This window comes from Strix aluco, chromosome 1 (assembly GCF_031877795.1).
Source record: "Strix aluco isolate bStrAlu1 chromosome 1, bStrAlu1.hap1, whole genome shotgun sequence".
Lineage (NCBI taxonomy): Eukaryota > Metazoa > Chordata > Aves > Strigiformes > Strigidae > Strix > Strix aluco.
Genome location: NC_133931.1, coordinates 151,944,046 through 151,962,238, shown reverse-complemented (window position 1 = coordinate 151,962,238; position 18,193 = coordinate 151,944,046). Strand labels below are relative to the sequence as shown.

The 18,193-nt window shown below is 40.7% G+C and overlaps 1 protein-coding gene across 2 annotated transcripts; it reads left to right on the top strand.

Annotated features, from left to right (window-relative positions):
- The first annotated feature begins 725 nt into the window (after window positions 1–725).
- LOC141930037 (C-C chemokine receptor type 2-like) lies at window positions 726–10,939 on the top strand. Of its 2 annotated transcripts, XM_074840305.1 has the most exons (4): window positions 1,884–1,998; window positions 5,550–5,646; window positions 6,740–6,899; window positions 7,576–10,939. In XM_074840305.1, the coding sequence occupies exon 4, from the start codon at window positions 7,587–7,589 to the stop codon at window positions 8,655–8,657; it is 1,071 nt and encodes a 356-aa protein (XP_074696406.1). In that variant the 5' UTR covers window positions 1,884–1,998; window positions 5,550–5,646; window positions 6,740–6,899; window positions 7,576–7,586; the 3' UTR covers window positions 8,658–10,939. The 2 variants fall into 2 exon arrangements, with proteins under 2 accessions (XP_074696396.1, XP_074696406.1); XM_074840295.1 differs by lacking the exons at window positions 1,884–1,998; window positions 5,550–5,646 and adding an exon at window positions 726–771.
- The last annotated feature ends 7,254 nt before the right edge of the window (window positions 10,940–18,193 follow it).

Genomic DNA, 18,193 nt, shown 5'->3' with positions numbered 1-18,193 from the left:
CACACAGTCATGCAGTCTACACCACAGAGTGCAGTGTGGTGTAGACTGCATGAGCTGGTCATGTAACTGGAAGGAAGGTAGCTCTACCAGCACAGTGCCCTGCCTGACCTAATTAGCTCTGAAACCTCTGGACCTTGACTTGTGTCTCTTCACCATGCTTACCTATGGCAAGTGTGATGTTGTCTGACATGACACTGCTTTGCATAGTATAAACATATCCTACTTTTGTTTACAGGTTCTTTTTCACTAGCAATGATGAAAGGGAGAAACATGTAGAAATTATGTAGAAGTCAGTCAGTGATAATGAGCATGAAGAATACCTTGGTGGGGTTGTTTCAACAGTCATTTTGGACACCTGAATTTAATTTTAAAAGCACACATTCTATGCCACATATTTCACACCAGTTTCTGTTGAGCTGCAGAAGAGTCTAGAGCAGATAGAAATCTTTACTGTCCTGACAACAGGATTTTATTGAATTTAACCACCCAGTCTTAACCCTGTAGAGATGCAGTAGTTCAGATACTGACTGCTCCAGTTCCAGCTGGAGCAGAACAAGTAGATGTCCAGACAGTCTTCATCCTTCAGTTCTGAACTCCGCCTGGAAACAGTGTTTTCAGAAAAGAAGAACCATACCCTTGATTCTTGTAATAATGTTTTGCAATAGATCACACAGGAAGTCCTGTTTCCTATTTTCAGATATAGGGTTTAAATATTAGTTTGTTCACAAAGAAGAACAAGACACGGTCAGACAAATCAAGCTTGATAAATCAGTGAGTAGCTAATTTTTTCCCTTTTTTTACATGTAAATGTACATATATAGAGAGAGATTAACTCAATGGGGAAGTATATTTGCCTAATGACAGTGGCAGTAGAGCTACCATTCAAACAAAGACACTATATTTAAGAACAGTCAGGTCTTGTAATTAGCTCACAACTCAGGATATGGCTAAATGTGAGAGAATTGAACTGGAAAAATGGTGTAGGAAATTATAATCTTTTTTGTACTAGAAGCTTACTGGGTCTTGGTTTCGAAGCTGTTCCAGGAGGTCAGTATGTTGAAAATGTATTCTGCTAAGGATATAAACTGATCAGGCATGAAATCGTTCACACTTAATCTAACCTCTTCAAATCTAAGCCACATCTTGCTCTATCAGATGCAAATAGCAGATGTTCTTCATCACTATTCTATCACATGGTTTCTTTGTATTATTCAAGCATTTAATCTGTTAAAGGTGTTTCATTATCATGTTATGAAAGGATATGTTCTTTGGAATTGGTTCATATTTTAATGCGATGTCTCTGAGGCACAACATTAGAAAGCCTGTACTCCATATCTCAACTAGAGATATCATTTTTTGGCCAGTCATGACCTGGCTTGCAATTTTTGTTAATGAGGTTTTACATGAATAAAATTCATCAGTACTACACTGGAATTGTACTATTCCCAAACACAAGGAGAGGTGAGCTTCTCTGCTTGGATAAATGAGACTTGCCACTTGGGTATTAGCAAAAAAGCTACAATAGCCTAAGAATTTTCTTTCTTTCTTTCTTTCTTTTGTAATATATCAAATATGTAGCTATAACAACATTTGCTTTCATGATAGAATTGCACTGTCATTTGCCAGGAACAGTTGACAGTGTCAGTGTCAGAGCAGTGACCTCGAACTTCTCTGTGTGGAGACCCTTATAGCAATAACATGACAGGGGCATGATCCTATGACATATATTGGCAATTTCCACACCCGACTATTATCCTTTTTTTTTATGCTCAAGTTTATTCCCAGAATGGTTGTGACTACAATTGTTGTTAGAATTACTCTGAATTCAAAGTTTTATCTGAAGCATTTTAAGCAGAGACACTGAAAACTGAACGGAGATACTAGCACAGAACTTAGCCTACACAAGAGAAGAGCCCTCTTATACATATAGTCATGATTTGGAAGAAGACATTTAAGAGCTGTCTCAATTTTCTCTTTCTCAGAAGTGCTTATTTTTAGGTAAGAACACCTCCTAATTCTTTTGTATTGTGACCACATAGACTGACTCTATTTAACTGCAGAATAGCTCAGAATTTTTGCAAGACTGTCTTTCTAGGTTTGGTGGGGAATGGAAACAATTGGATACTGAGGGTACACAGAGAATTAAGACTTTTTTTCTGGCCCAGAATATATCTTTCCTTGAAAGTTCTGCAGGGATGAAAAAACTCATCAGTTAGGAGGCAAGCAATTCTGAAGTTCAGGTGTTATAAAAGAGGAAGAGGTTTCCGAAGTGAGGTTTAATTTTGGAAGGGACTGTCTTTCCCCAGTCACATCCTGGAAAGAAATCCTGTGGTCACTACCACATGAAAAGATATGGTTGAGGGAAACTATCAGCTCAGAGTCTTACATACAGCATTTAGTTTACACTTCCATCTTTTCCTTCAGCTTTCTTGGTAACTCAAGAAAAGTATGTACTCTTATGCTTGCTCCTCAATATGTCTTTCATGTCTGTGCACAGTCTTCTCTGTAGTTTTGCCTGTCCACAGACTCCTGGAAAGTCAAGGCAAAGTTAAAGAGATAGAGCTGTTAGCAGGAAACTTCGGGCACCTCTCTTGCAACACCTGCTATCAGGATAGGCGGTATTATTCTTCATTTAAGTTTCAGTTTTACTCTGTGCTACATTGTACTTCACTTTATAAAGTGCCCTAGATGCTGCTGACACATACTTCTAAGATGACTACTACTCCTTAAGCAATTGCTTTTTCTGTATGATAAACACTGCCATTTGTGAAAAGGAGGAGAGTGAGGGCAGAGGGAGTAGCACTGTGTTACCTGTTCATACATTTCAAAAGAGAAACCTTGTCTTACACCATAAAAAGGGAAAGGGAACTTTGGGGGTTATTCAGTTTTGAGGTAAGTGGCTCCATTAATGCTCAGATGCTCTTCTAACTTGTAGTTCTCAAATATTCTGATTTCCGTGAGAAAACTTTGTCCAAATCCCCTTCAGGGCACAGCAGACTCATTGAGCTGTGACAACTGTCATGGCTGAATAAGTCAGTGTAGCAACTCAGGAGCCTCTTTGCTTGAATTACTCTAACATGGAAATGTCTGATAGTCATAGCACCACCTAGACACTTCTGTAGCTAAAGGTGATGCACTATAGATAACATCCAATAGTCGAGAGCTAGCAAGGCTTCTCTCAAAGCAGCCGAAATACAGAAATCTTGAAAGATGTGCTTCAGAGCTACAACCTCACTGCAAGAATCTCTGATGTTGCCACGAGTGCATCTTTGTAAAAACGTAAAGAAATGAAATTACATTTAGGCTCACAACATTACAATTATTAAGAAAATAAAATTTTCTCCCATCCAAGATGTAACCCCATTTTCTCGGCAAGAACTCTTTCCCGGGTGCAGGTATTTGGCCCAGGGCTTGGTCATACTTCACTGTACCCAGCTTCTTGAGACTCAAAACATAACCAGTCCTCTGAGGGGAAATGAGAGTAGCCTTTTATTGGACTGCCCATATATTTAGATGCCTTTAGATGATAAGCACACAGGATAAAATAGAAGGGAAGGAGTCACCAAATAGAAAGTTCCTCTCTTATATTTCTACCTTAGGTTGACTGCTTTTGCAGAAATTGCCCAGAATTTCTGTTAGCAACCAAAACTACCCTGTGCAAGCAGAAACTGTGGGTGTGTGGGCAGGAGAGTGGGCACTCATGGCTGCATTGCAGTCCGTAAAGTAAACAAGAAAGTCCAGTAAATGAAAATGTGTGACTTATTAAGACTTCCTGAATATTCATTTGTAATTTTGGAAGGAAAATAAGAGGGAAATAAGCTAAATAATCACAGGTTCCCAAACCAGAATCTCACAGAAGATCCTGTTAATACTTACAGCACAAGAGCAGAGATAAACCTGGAGATCTCTTTGTTAACACACCCATTTCTGAAGGTTCATGCCTAGATAATTTTAGAGCCAAAACCAGACTTCTTGTCAAGGGCTAAGGCTTCTGCAGAATATGTTCCTTTCTGCATGAAAAAGGCAAATTAGAAAAATGGTTAAAGATAAATAAATAAAAAAAAAAATCAAATGCAAACAGTAGAATTTGTTAGCCAGATCAGTTTTCCAGAGCACTTCGTGATTAACATTGTTTGTGTGAAAGGATAATGAATTCTTTAGAAAGCTTTTCAGAAAATATTTTTAATATTGCGTACTTGTTGTGAAGAGGAGGATCTGACTTCTATCCCATGTAAATGCTCAAAGATTTCCCATCAGGTCATAGACAATAAAGAGAATAACCATGCTGACTTTCTAGGCAGCATCAGTGTGAATTGTACAGGGCAGGAGCTCAGTTTTGATAGTGGGAAGATGTACTGGGTCCAGCTGGGAGGGACTTAATTTTTTTCACAGCAGCTTTTATGGTGCTGTCTTTGAGATTTGTGACCACAGCTGGGACAGGTGACCCAAACTGCCCAATAGGATATCCTGTGACATATAGCATCATGTTCAGCAATAAAACAGGGGGGAGAGAGTTTTTCCAAAGTAGGCATTGCTCAGAGACTGGCTTGCCATCTGTCTGTTTGGTGGGAGATGGCAAGCATTTGTCCTTTTATCCTCTCCTGTGTTTTTTTCTATTTTCTTCACTTGTTCAACTGTCTTTATTTCAACTCACAAGTTTTCTTGCTTTTGCCCTTCTGATTCTCTCCCCCATGTTGCTGTGGGGGCAGTGAATGAGTGACTAGATGGGGCTTAGATGTCAGCTAGAGTCAATCCATCACAGGAGACAAGGCTTGGGCAGCAAAGGAGAAAAATTTGTAGGGAATCAGTTACCTTTAGTTCTCTTACACCCACAATTATTTTCTGTTTTTTTTTTTTTTAAATCTCAAAATAAGTTCCAAACTAGATTAAAAGAAAATATTAATTTATTGGTATACAAATACAAAGATTCAACAAAGCTAAGTGGTCCAAAGGGAGGTTTACATTGGATGTTAGGAAAAATTTCTTCATGGAAGGGGTTATCAAGCACTGGAACAGGCTGCTCAAGGAAGTGGTTGAGTCACCATCCCTCAGATATTTAAAAGATGTGTAGACATGGCGCTTAGGGACATGGTTTAGTGGTGGATGTGGTAGTGTCAGGATTACAGCTGGACTCAATGACCTTAAGGGTCTTTTCCAACCTAAATGATTCTATGCTTCTAAAATTCTACGATTCTACATGTATATGAATGTATATATATGTGTGTACATATATGTATGCATACTTGTGCATATACACACGGAGAAAAATTTTTAACACATAAAATTTGTTCAAGAAGATTATTTACATTATATATATATTCACTGAGATAAAGATCCAGATTAAAACTAGGTCTTCCGGATCCTAAATGATTCTCAAACAGCTGAGTAAATTGACACAAGCTTAAGACACTTTAGAAATTTCACACACTACAGCTCTGAATGGCCCACCATGTAATTAAATTGAGTTTCAATGAAAAGCAGACTGGGGGCCTGCCCCTGTGTCACTCCAGCCACGGGCTGAATTTCTTCAGTTACATCTCATCTTGCAGAACTCAAGTGCAGAGAGAATGAAGTGGTGGTTTTGAGAATGTGATCTCTGCAAAAGACGCCTGCAATCACACAGGGTAGACCTCGCCATTGAAGAAAGTAAGTGCATGGTGGGGCTGTACGCAGGACCTGCACTACATGAGCGGTCAGGGATCACAGCACAAGTTGGGGCAGATGCACTACCTGAAGCCTTCTGTGTCGGGAGCAGTCTGTGGCCTCTGTCAAGAGAACAGGCGTTAAATTGCCAGGGAAATGCAGATTTGAAAACCATCAACTTGCTATGAACAGCCACCAATCTGCCATGAAATGCCTGATAAAAGCAGTCCTGCTGACACAGGAAGGAAGAGCAGCCCTTTCACCAGGCACCAAAGAGCTCTATTTGAGTGGCTACCAAACACATTGATTTCACTTCCCCACTAAGTGACCAGGAAGCATATTTGGTCCCCCTGACACCTGTCTTCACAAAAGCCTTTTCCTGGCTTCACACAGGACACGAAGGAATACTTCCATTCTCTCCGGGGGTCTGTGAGAAGACAGTTCTCCTCAACTTTTCAGAGACCAGATTACACAAAGCTTCACTTCTGCATCTGGCTCGCAGTCCTACCTGGGACTGGGGAACAGGGAAGGGTTGGGTGACAGGAAGGGCTGATAGCAAAGTCACAAGCCTTTACCTGCTCCCACTATAGAGAAACCCCTTGCCTGAGGGCTTTCACAGCTCTGCTGCACACTTACCTCCCAGGCTGTGACACCTTCTTACCTTCTTGCAAGGGAAGCCCACTCCCTCTGACAGTTCCCAGACCAAAACTGGAGTTTTGGCAACTCTTGCGCTTCCTCAATTACTGTGTCACCTCACTGGAAATGCTGGCTAGAAAAGGATGAGGGACGATGTCAAACAACCGCTGCACATGTGGAACTGTTAGTGCACACTCATAGCGATGGCCGTATCTGCCTTTCACCTTTGTGCCCCCTCCAAGACACTGAGCCAGTCTAGACTTTGGAGGTCCTGAATCACGGCTGCTAAAGCAGCTACTGAAACAAGGAATCACAACTTCTTTCATCCCCGAGCACTCGGGAGGTCTTTCAATTGACAGGAGGATGCCACAACAGATACAGGTGCTATAGGCCACACTGACAGCAACTGTCATCTTTTATGCCATTTGCCAAGGTGTTTGCCCATCTGTTCTTTCTACAGGATTGTGCACTGTTTTCATTCCAGAGCTATCTAGAAGCAGCACGCTTCCCTGGCCTACGCCTGACCCAGCCTCTGGAAAGGACACAGCATTTGCCATTTTGACCCAGACCAACGCTGACGATTTCCTGCTCTGCAACACCCAGGGCAGCAGGTCCACCAGGTGGGTATGTTCAGTACAGCACAGCCTAGGTCATCCCTACGCCTCCAGTGGCCGGATTCCCATAGGCGTTAAGGCTCCCAGGAAGTCATGAACAACCCGAACAAGTGGCAGTCAATTTGTTTCATCCATGTCACAGCACCTTTGCAGGCACCGGTTTACACCTTGCCAGTGCCTGGTGCTCCTTGGGTGAGGGCTACAGTACAGGCTGGCACGATGAGAAGGTGGCCAGGTCCCAAGGAGAGGCATGGCTACGCTCTGCGTGCCAGCCGCTGTGCCCCCCCGTTGCTGCCTTGCTGGGTCTCTCCACCCCTTTGGAAAGCCACTGCTGAGCACAACAGCCCCAAACTACCCACTGCTCAGAGTAATTCATCATTCCTTGGCTTCTGGTTGGGTCAGGCAGATGACAGGCTCTGCTGAGGAGGAAAAATGCACCAGACAGCATACACGTAGGAAACGACGCGCAGCACGCTTCCAATGTGCAGCAATGTGACTTCACAGGTATACAGATGGGCTTCCTGGGAGCTCTGCAATTTCATTCTCTTCCACACCTTGACGTAGTAATGCTTAGGTGCTCAACAGCAAAAAGCGTTCCAGATGAGGACATCAGTATGTTTCATTCCCCTCACTGCCAAGCCTGGGGTTTCCTCTAGTTTACCATCCTTTTCTTCCTTTCCAGACCAAGACACCATGGAAAACAATACCACGGACATAGACGACTGGTCACTGACAACAGAATTTGACTACGGTGATTCAGCGCCGTGCATGGGAACTGAGGAAAAGCACTTTGCAGCAAAACTTTTGCCACCGCTTTATTCTTTGGTGGTGATATTTGGCCTCACAGGCAACATGCTTGTTGTCCTTATCCTGGTCAAATACAAGAGACTGAAGAGTATGACTGACATCTACCTGCTCAATTTGGCAATTTCTGATTTGCTGTTTGTATTTTCTCTCCCTTTTTGGGCTTATTACGCTGTTCACGACTGGATTTTTGGGGAGGCGCTGTGTAGAATTCTCTCAGGCGTCTACCTCCTTGGCTTCTATAGCGGCATCTTTTTCATAATCCTGTTGACCCTAGACAGGTATCTGGCCATAGTGCATGCAGTGTTTGCTTTAAAAGCTAGGACAGTTACCTACGGCATCCTCGCCAGCGTTGCCACTTGGGTTGTTGCTATTTTGATTTCTGTTCCTGGGATAGTATTTCACAAAACTCAAAAGGAAAATTCACGTTATACTTGCAGTGCTCATTATCCAAACGATGCCACAATAAAATGGAAGTACTCCTATACTTTAAAGATGAACATTCTGGGACTTATTGTTCCAATGCTCATTATGATTTTCAGTTACTCACAAATTCTAATAACATTATTGAGATGTAGGAATGAGAAAAAACAGAAGGCAGTCAGACTTATTTTCGTGATCATGATTTTTTACTTCATCTTCTGGACACCATTCCATATTTCTTCTTTTCTGTATACATTTCAAACTTCACTTTTCATCCCAAATTGTGAAATCAAAGGTCATCTGGAGAAAGCAATTCAAGTGACAGAAACAATATCAATGATCCACTGTTGTATCAATCCTGTGATCTATGCATTTGTTGGAGAAAAATTTAGGAAGTATCTTCACAGCTTTTTCCGAAAGCATGTTGCAGCCCACCTCTGCAAAAAATGTCCAACTCTTTATCGTGAAAAATTAGAAAGAGTTAGTTCCACATTCACACCATCCACTGCAGAGCATGACATCTCTACTGGACTGTAAAAATACATTTAAAAATTAATTAGAAAATGTTGCATCGCTTGCTTTGCCTTAAGGACTGCCTGACATTATTTAAGATCTTTGTCAACCACTACTGAAAACTGTATGACCCTCAATTCTTGTGGTTAAGTGTTCCCTGAGGTTACAGCATTTTCCATTCTTAGAATAAGAGAATCAGTGAGTTCTCTAAGAAATATTAACACCATAGCTGGATCACATCAAGATTTGAATGGGGCCCAGAATAGTATGATTCTGTTTCTTCACCCAAATTCTATCCAATGAACAAATGCTAGTGAGATTTACCTGGGGGGAATACAATATTGAAGAGACTAAGAAGTAATAAATATATCATCGCACAAGAGCCATTTACTGTTATGTGAACATTGTAAGATAAACACTGGGAGGAAGCTTTGAGGATTGATGTACCTGTTTACTATTCAATGTTAATGGAATACTTTTTGGAAGTGACTGTATTCCTACTGCAACATGGTCAGGCATTTGATGGGGGGGGGGGGCTTTAATTTTCTTCAATTTCCCCCCCTACCCCTTATTTTCCCTACATGAATAAAAGATGTTTTCATAAAAAGGAATTTGAGGATGAATATGAGATATATCAAGATAATATCTCTCCTCTGATGGGAGAGTTGACTGACCTTTATCTTACTGGGGCCATTTAACCCAAGGATTTATCTGTTAGCTAATAGTGTGGTCATTTTTAAACATAAGCCTTTTCACTATAGGCTAAGTTATAGTATTTTGATTTTAATTCTTTCATTTTATGCCTGCCATATAACCATTCAATTGCTAACATTTTCCAAAGTGGGCTTTTAATTGGCAACATTGTCATTTTTGTGGGTGCAATTTTGCAAGTAACTGCTCACACCAAGTCTACTGACTGCACAACTAGACAACAAGGCACCCCTAAAAAACATGAACTTGTTTCTGACAAATAATATCCCTCCAAGAAAAAGACAACTTAACCAATAAAAGCCCATCAGCAAAGATCTGCAAGGCCAGAATGAAAATTACCTTGGTATTTGCTATGCAAGATTCCATATGAAAAAAATATTAGGACCCTCTGAAGTATTTTGGAGACCATGAGCACAGTATTGAGTGGAGGCCTCCCTAGCTCTGGACAGGTAAATCATGTGTGTAGAGGAAGACTTTACATGGCAGATGCAGTGTGTCAGGCTAGGCTCCTGCATGAGAAAAACGTGGTCTTCACATACACAGTAAGTTTGATGTTTGGGATGCAGTTCTAGGCAGACAGTAGCCTTGGAACTGCAAAAGCAGTCAACTGCAGAGGAGACATACCTGCTCTGCCTTCCCAGGAGAAAAGTGCCCATAGCCAACTGGTGCCTTAATTAGAACTGTATGTTAATTGAAGACTCAAGACCATTAGTCCACTGGTATCCTATAGCCGTACATTTATGTCATTATTAGGAGTCTTCCTGTAAAAGACAGTGGTATTCTAGGACATGAAGTTAGCAAAGAAGAGGAGGGAGGGGTATAGTATAGAACTTCTTGCTTCAAACTGTAAGTAAGTGCAGGTGAGCACTCCTTATGCACATGAACTGTCCTTTTTTCCCCATTTACTTCAAAGGGCATGGCTCATGCATGTAAGGCCTTGCTCATGGAAATCTGAAGGGGCAGGTTCAACAAACCTCCAGGCAATGGAAGGACACAAGAGGGGATTCCACACTACTTAACATTAGATTCAGATGCCCAAATTAACAGCAGATCTCTTCAAGGTCCCCCAGTGGTCAGTAGAGAAAAAGTGGTGTCTGAGTCAGAAGCAGACATATGATTTAAATGGCCTCTGGGAAAGATTGCCTGTCTGCCTGTAGAAGGAATGTGGAAATGTCAGCCTCTTAATTTAGGTATCAGATACCTTCATGTGAGTGGTGCAAATACTCTTCCCCCTCTAGCCTCATAACAACAAGGCACTGCTTCTATTAGTTGTTAGCTTTTACCTTATCAGCTATTATAATGTGAGGTTAATAGCCACAGATAGACTAAATAAAATCCAAAAACTATCCTCACAGTAAACCTACTTGCTTGGAAAAAATATTTTTCCTTTCTTTTGTACATTTTTACTGCACTAAAGTGAAAGCACCTTTGTAATATTAAAGCATAGATTAGTTCAGTGTGATACAAATCCTGCTGTAACTGTAATATCTTTACTGCTGTGTTTTATTTTAAATTCTTGTCTTGATGGAATTACATTTCTTCCTGTTTTCATGTTAATGAAGTGAAATTAATAAAATCTGTGCCTGAAAAAAATATATACCCTGTAGCCCATGTTCTTCTCCTTAAGCAAAAGGCATCAGCTCTGCTCTCAGAATGAAGGTGCCAAAAAGATGCAACCATGGACTTAAACACTCATGATACCACACTCCAGTGAAAGAAACAAAACCGACCAAGCAGAGAACTATCTGCCCAGTCCAGAAGCTACTGTAGCTTGCACCACTTTTATCCACCCACAAGCTTGAGAAAAGTGCGTTATAATAGCTTTGGGAAAAGTCTGGGGCCACAGATTTTAGATGGGTGAAATCTGGAGAAACAGGGCTGTTTATGTTATAAATAGGGGAAGGGGAGGAATAAAGGAAGGCAATAAAAGATGGCACTCTATCGATATTGGGAAGAAGATAGGATTCTCCATAGACTTTCTGCAGCTAATTTCAGATCTCCTTGCACTGTACAAAGTGACCCCAGCCAAGTGGTGCACGTGATCTCCCAAGTTTTATGTGTAAAGAACTTTAAGTTGTTCAAAGTTCAATATGGAAATATGCTTCTGCTTCACCATGCCGTTCTCCCTGTTACACTGTCCCAATTCCTTTTTTCAGCCTATGATCCACACCTCCTCCTCTCCCCTGCACACTCTTTTCATCTGTCCACCATGGGATAAGCTATATTCTATACCCACTACCTTTATTTTCTGATTTTCATTTTCTGTTTTGTGCTGGCAGGAACACAAGCAAACTAAACATCAAGATTAGCTTCCTGTTACATTATGTTCCAAGGCAGGATAATCCTTGGTCCTTCACTGTAGCTTTGCACTGAGACAAGCAAGGCTCTAGATAGTTTTGTGACAGATTTTGCATTTTAATCAGTCAGATATGGCTGCAGCATGGTGTAGCAACAGGCCAGTTAGCTCCAAATTAGGCTAGCAGGACTTCAGGAAGTCTGGTCACAGTGGGGTGGAGCTAACCGTGAGGAAGGTTTAACAAGATCTCCAGACCCTATGAAAAAGAACACAAATCACCTTAGCAGAGAAGGGGAGGAAATTTTACATACGGAGACAAATATTCCATAACTCAAGTTTTGCAGGGAAAAGAATTGAGATGAAGAGACAGTGTGTATGTAGAACTAGAGAATCAGGCAGATACATAGAAACTGTGTGATGAACTAGTTATGTTAAGAAAATGGCAAGGCACACCAGGATTCTAATTAGAGCAGAGAAGAAACTAGCCCAAGGAAGAACCACTGCAGTGCTTGGGAGGCATCTGAGCTGCTCTGGTGAGATATTGAGGAAACGAAAGCAAACATTTGAGAGAGTGTGCAAGTAGCACCAGAATACCAAAAAGATTCAAGACAGGACCTCTGTGAACACTACAAGTAAATCATTGCTTTACAACAAATGTTGAACAGTGAAACAGTTAAGTGAAAATTGTTACAAGTCCAAAACTTTCAGCACTGAACTTCTGAAGAGATAATGCGTTGACTGGGCTTTCGAAAAGAAGGCCCATGTGCCATGGACAAATACCTATGCACAGCCCTGAAACCAATCAAACCGTTTAGTTTATGCACAGAACAGAACAAAGCCTGACCTTCCTGTTAGGAGATGCTACCGCCACATGTTCAGAAGCATGTGGGGAGGAATTTCCCACACAGCAAAAGATAACTCCGTCAACTGTCAGGCAGACTTCCTAAGGGGCAAAAGGAAATGTAGCAAAAGTGCATATATGGTATTGGTGAGTGCTGAGCAGCACTCAGAACCAACCACCAGATTTATAACCACTGACATTGGTTCATCTGTGGTAAGTATATAATGGACAAACGTAGAAATAGTGAAACTTCTGGTAAGCAGTGCATGGGGATGTTCCTGTCATAAGACCTTCTTGTTTGTTAACCCAACTGAAACCTTATGTGTACATAGTTTAGGTAAGATAAAGGTAAATGGAGTATAAAGGAAAAGGAATAGATGAAAAAGTAGTGGCAAAAAATGAGAGAATGACTTTATTAGCTTTAACAGAGGCTAATAAAGTTATAGCCAGAGTAACGGGAAGATCAGAGATAAATACTTTAAGCAGCACATTAAAATATTTAGGCAAGTAAGAGAGACTTCCAGTTATGAACCTCCAAAATAAATATCACTCCTTCCAGTGAAAACTACAAAAGGGATAAATACAAAGAAAATAAGGACAAATTTACATGGTGTCTTGTTCCAGTTAACAAAAGACAAAGAAATGAAGTGCCAGGCAAATGACATGACGCTGGCCTGGTTAAACAGCACAACAGGCAGATACTCATTTTGAAGCATAATTTTGCTACTGTTTTCAACCACTGATGTCTATTGGCCTTCTCCAATGGTGTCTAGTGGCTACTGTGGTTACTGTGGCCTTAGAAGCATTACACCTTAGTATAGTAACAAAAAAAATTAAACTAGCAGAAGAAACAAAACCAAACCAGAAAATTCAGGCACATTTAGAATATCAGTAGCAATTGGGCCAAAACAAAGAAAGATGCTGTCTAGAAATAAGGGATAAAGGCTTTGTACCTATATTTTGGCAACACTTGCCTATTAGGAGCTGTACTTCATTCAGAAAATGGAATGGTAGGGAAAAGAAATGTTGTATAAGTTTGTATAACTACCAAGAAGTTTTGTAATTCCTGTGACAGTGAGAGCAATCTCGGTTTGAGTGTTTTAAGTCTGAAATGACTGATCCTGGGAAGGTGGGGTGACAGCACTGAACTGGAGGAGGGCAGCATTATCAGATACACAGGCTATTTTATAAAACTGCACAAACCGTCAAGTGACAATCAGCTTTGCAGAACTGTCTACAAGGTTGTGCCAGTAGGATGATAACTGTACGACACTAAAAACACAACCTAACCTGATACCAGGCTTTTTGAATGGAATGGAAACAAAATGGATGGAAGTGAAGGAGCCACTTGGACATAACTTGCAGGGACGCTATCATGAGGTATGGACAATTACAAACTACATCTAATCTTTGGCACCCAAAAGTACTTTCTGGTTCCTGGGTCCTGGCACATACCTTGTCATTGTACAGACTCTGTCCACCCTTTCTGTGACCTAGTTTTCACTGGAAAGAAATTTGGTGTGTGATTTTCCCAGTCTGCCTGATCAAAGATCCAGGATTTACATGTACACTGAGGAGTATTTCCAATTCACAGTTGAGATAGTCCCAAACAACACCTCTAGACTAGAATTAACATACTATAAATGTACCTGAAAACAGCAAAGTGTGAGAATTAAAGGCCTATGTAAAAATGAGATTCTGAGAGCTGAAAATTTGTGAAATGCATAGCTATGGCCCAAAAGTAAAAACTATTGTACTAAGATAACCCCCTATATATAAAACAGGGCCAGCATACATCAGAGGCCTGGATAAAAATTGCAGAAGGAAGCAATGCTCTCTTCCTCCTTACTGCATGAGGAAACACAGTTAGTTCAGTAAGAGCCGCTTGGGGAAAGTCAAAATAAAAATAATACCATGACAATGGAATTAATATGTGCTGCAATGGATAACTATGTACGTGCAAGATTTACAGGAGAGAAACAAACAGAAACCAGAAGAATAGCAGGGGGAAAAAGCCCTTGATTTTGCTGCCAGTAAACAACCATGTAAAGCAGTAGTGTTAATCTGGATTAGAAATACTTGTGTCTTCCAGAGCTTGTTTTTTGTAACCCAGCTTCCTCGAACCTGTGAAATGTGTAAAATATTTTGTTGTTTGTTTTCTTACTAGTCTCCATAACAGAAGTCTTAGGGTGTGGTACATAATGTTTTTTCCCCCATTTTCCTCAAAAAAATATACCTCACAGATATAAGATTGGGTGTGATTGTATGGTGGCAGCAAAAGATTAGTCACAAGAACTTGAGAGGCTGAAAGAAAAAGCTGGTAAGAAAAAAAAACATAAGAAACACAGTAGTTTTAGGTGGATCTCTTTATTCAGCCTCTTCAAAACAAAGACATTTAACTATTACTGATGAAATAAAGTATATGCTAACACTAACCTGATTTGGACATGGATTTTGTGAATATAACAAGTAACAAAATGACATATAATTGGGGGAACCAATGGAAAAAGAAATACATCCAGTCCTGTTCACATACCTTCATTAGAACTCTTCTCCAGATGAAAAGGATGATCTGTTTTGCCGTAGTTATAGACTTTGATGAGTGTTGTGCACTATCATATTGTGTATCTCTAAGAAAGGTATCTGCCATTCTGTTCAAGGCCTTTTTTATTTCAATCTTTCTTCTTCAGGTGGTGCAATTTTGTAACAAATCGAATGGAAATCGTTAGTCGTGTTTTCAAATTTCGGTACCAATAATTCTGCTTGATGACATTTGTATGTCACACTGCTATGTAAGCATCTGGTATGTGTCCTGGTAGACATTTCAGTACTGGTGTAGACTTCACATAAATGATGACACCTCCCTGAGGGAGTGCCATATCACTTAGATACTAGATACTTCAGTGTGATGGCCTGATTACTGTGAAGATGAATCATACAACCAGTCACTAGATAGAAGACATTGACGAATGCAGTTTGACTTGACAGTGTACGTTGCTGCATACTTGCTGACTTGAGCCCCACAGGTAGGGAACAAAACCCACTACCATTCCAGGAATGTCTTTAGGGAGGGAATGAGTGTCACACCACTAAACATAACTCCCACTCATCTCTGACAGTAAAAACATAATAAGTAAAATTCCAAGCTATATCAACCCCACTGTATTATTCATTTTATTATTGAACAATAGCTTCAATTTCTTGGTAAAAATATGAGATTCACCTGTAGGTAAAGATTCTCAAAATCTGCTGTAACTCACAGGAAACAGCAGTGCACATTTTCAAAGAAGTGCTGGGCAAGAGATAGAGAAGAGCTGAAAAAATCTGACTTGTAACAATGGATGTGCTGCTTGCATTGTCCATACCTCAGTGTTGACACACACACTGGATGGAGGCAATCTGAAGGCAGCAGGGAGGAGGAGGTGACACAACAGTAAAACAGCCAGTCCCATGCTGGTGTGATGGAGCTTCAGACTGGGTGGGAGGTTGAGTCCTGCAGGGACCCATTGAGAGCAACTGAGGGGAGTAGGGGAGCGGAGAGGGAGACAAAAGAAAGATCTTGTCCTAACAGCACTGATGAACAACACACCACCAGCAAACAACACAACACCCAGTGCCCAGCAAACAGCACAAGGGGCCGGGACTCGCCTGCAGCCACATGCAAGACCTGATCAAATCTGAGTTTCCAGCAGCTCTGCTCATCTGCAGCAGGTCTAGAGCTAACTGAACATATAATGTAGGTGCTGATAATAAAGCCACAGTCCAGGTGCCTTCTGCCAGGGTGTGTCCCTGTATTTGGACTGCCAAGTGTCACAGCTATTCAAGCTCTGTGTGGGGAGTCTCTCATCCAGCTGTAAGACCCAGCTGGTGAGCAGACCAAAACCATTCCCTTTAGTCAGCTGCTGTAACCGTGAGTGGCAGAGGCCCTCTGTTGGCATGCAACACCCTCTGCGATCTTACGGTGCTAATCAGTAAATTAAATACCCAGCTACGCTTGCTGATCAGGCTGAGCTATGAGAATGAAAAACTGTAAGCAACAAGATCAAACAGATCAATAAAGCCAATGAATCTGTGGGAACAAGGGGCTATCTCTGAAGACCAGCCTATCACAGGTCTTACTTTTAGGTTGTTGTTAGTTCAAATGTTTGAGACCAGATTTGTGGAGGATATTTCAGAATCTAAAGCTTGATGAAAAACAAGCAAGTCCAACAACAGGTTTGAGACTGTTTCCCCTGTTCACATAGCGTCAGATTATGAAAGGTTTTAGAGTCTCCAGTAGATTCAGTAACATGTAACAAACAGTGAACAATGAAGCAGGCTTCATAAAGAAATCCTTAAAATGTCTGTTAATTTCACCATGTAGACTGCCTAGGAATTATACATTGAAAAATTAATTTGATACAATACCTTGTTTGTGAATTATAAGAATTCATTATAAAAGTTCAGTTTTTTGTCAGCAAAGTTTGGCAGCAACTGGGAGATTGATTTACGTGTAGTGGAAACATTTTTAGAAGCAGGTCTTTCCACTGACTGTATAGGGGGTCTAATATAGTCCATCACAAAAGGTAGTGTGAACATACCCTTAGAATACCTGACAGTGGCCATTAATTTTGATGCTGAGACTCCAGCCCTTAGAGAGCTCATTGGAACAGATGATTAGGAAAGGAAAAGTCTATTGATCCTATGGAATAAAGACCTTGATTACCTCATGTAAAGAAGGGTTGACAAGAAAACAGGCTAAACTTTTCACTTTTTAGTGTTTCCCCTCAGATCTGAGATGTAACTCAGAAGCTGTGATTCCCTTGACTTTCATTAAGGAATGGCAGCATCCAAAGCAAGACATCTCCACTGGGCTTTTGGCATTTTAAAATCTTTTAAGGATACTAAGGACTGGGTGCAGGAAAGATATCCCTTTAGTGCCTTCAGTAGGTTGACAGGATGAGATACTGCAGAAACCTCCAAAGAGATGTCAAGGGGAGACAGGGGGTTGCACTTTATTAGGTATCTTCTCAGGGTTTCTCAGGCATCTGATAAGGCACCGTCTCTTTCTTGCTTTCTCTGTATCTTTCCTACCTCCTGTGTGGTTTCTTTGATGTCTAAGAAGGATCTGAAAAACTGATTATGGTGCAGCTTCAGTTTACCTATAAGTCACAGGAATCAGCTACAAGGAAATAAGTTGATAAGAAATCACATTCTATCAGGCTTTTCTGAAGCTTAATGCCAAAAAGTAAGTAACAGTTGTTTTAGAAGAAGGTCAGTCATAGTCTTATGAAAGGGATTAAAATTAAAAAAAAGGCAGTCCAAAAGACCAGGTTAGAGAAAAATAGAATAAAATCTCCAAAAATATAGGGATTGCAACTCAGAGCAAGCCAACAGAAAGTGCAGGTAATTCTGAATAGGAGTGTGAGCTTTATTCAAAAGCTCTACTTTTTGTTCAGGGACAAAAACCATGAAAGAAATTCAATTGAGAAATGCAAAGGGATGTACCTCATGTAAACTGTTCTTGATGCAAAGAAGTTAGCTAAATGAAAAAGAGAAAACAATGATATAAAAACCTTTTTCTAATACTACAGCTGTGGGTTGTGAAACCTTGAATTCAGCTCCTAGGAGGATCCTCCACAGTTTCAACATCTCTGCACATCTCGCAGAGTTCGAAAAGCAACATCTGAAGACCCATTTTTAGAAAAAAGAGAACTGCTCCTTGATTTTTTT

Excerpts from the sequence above, each read along its gene's own strand:
- LOC141930037 (XM_074840295.1), top strand. The coding sequence starts at position 7,587 with ATGGAAAACAATACCACGGACATAGACGACTGGTCACTGACAACAGAA.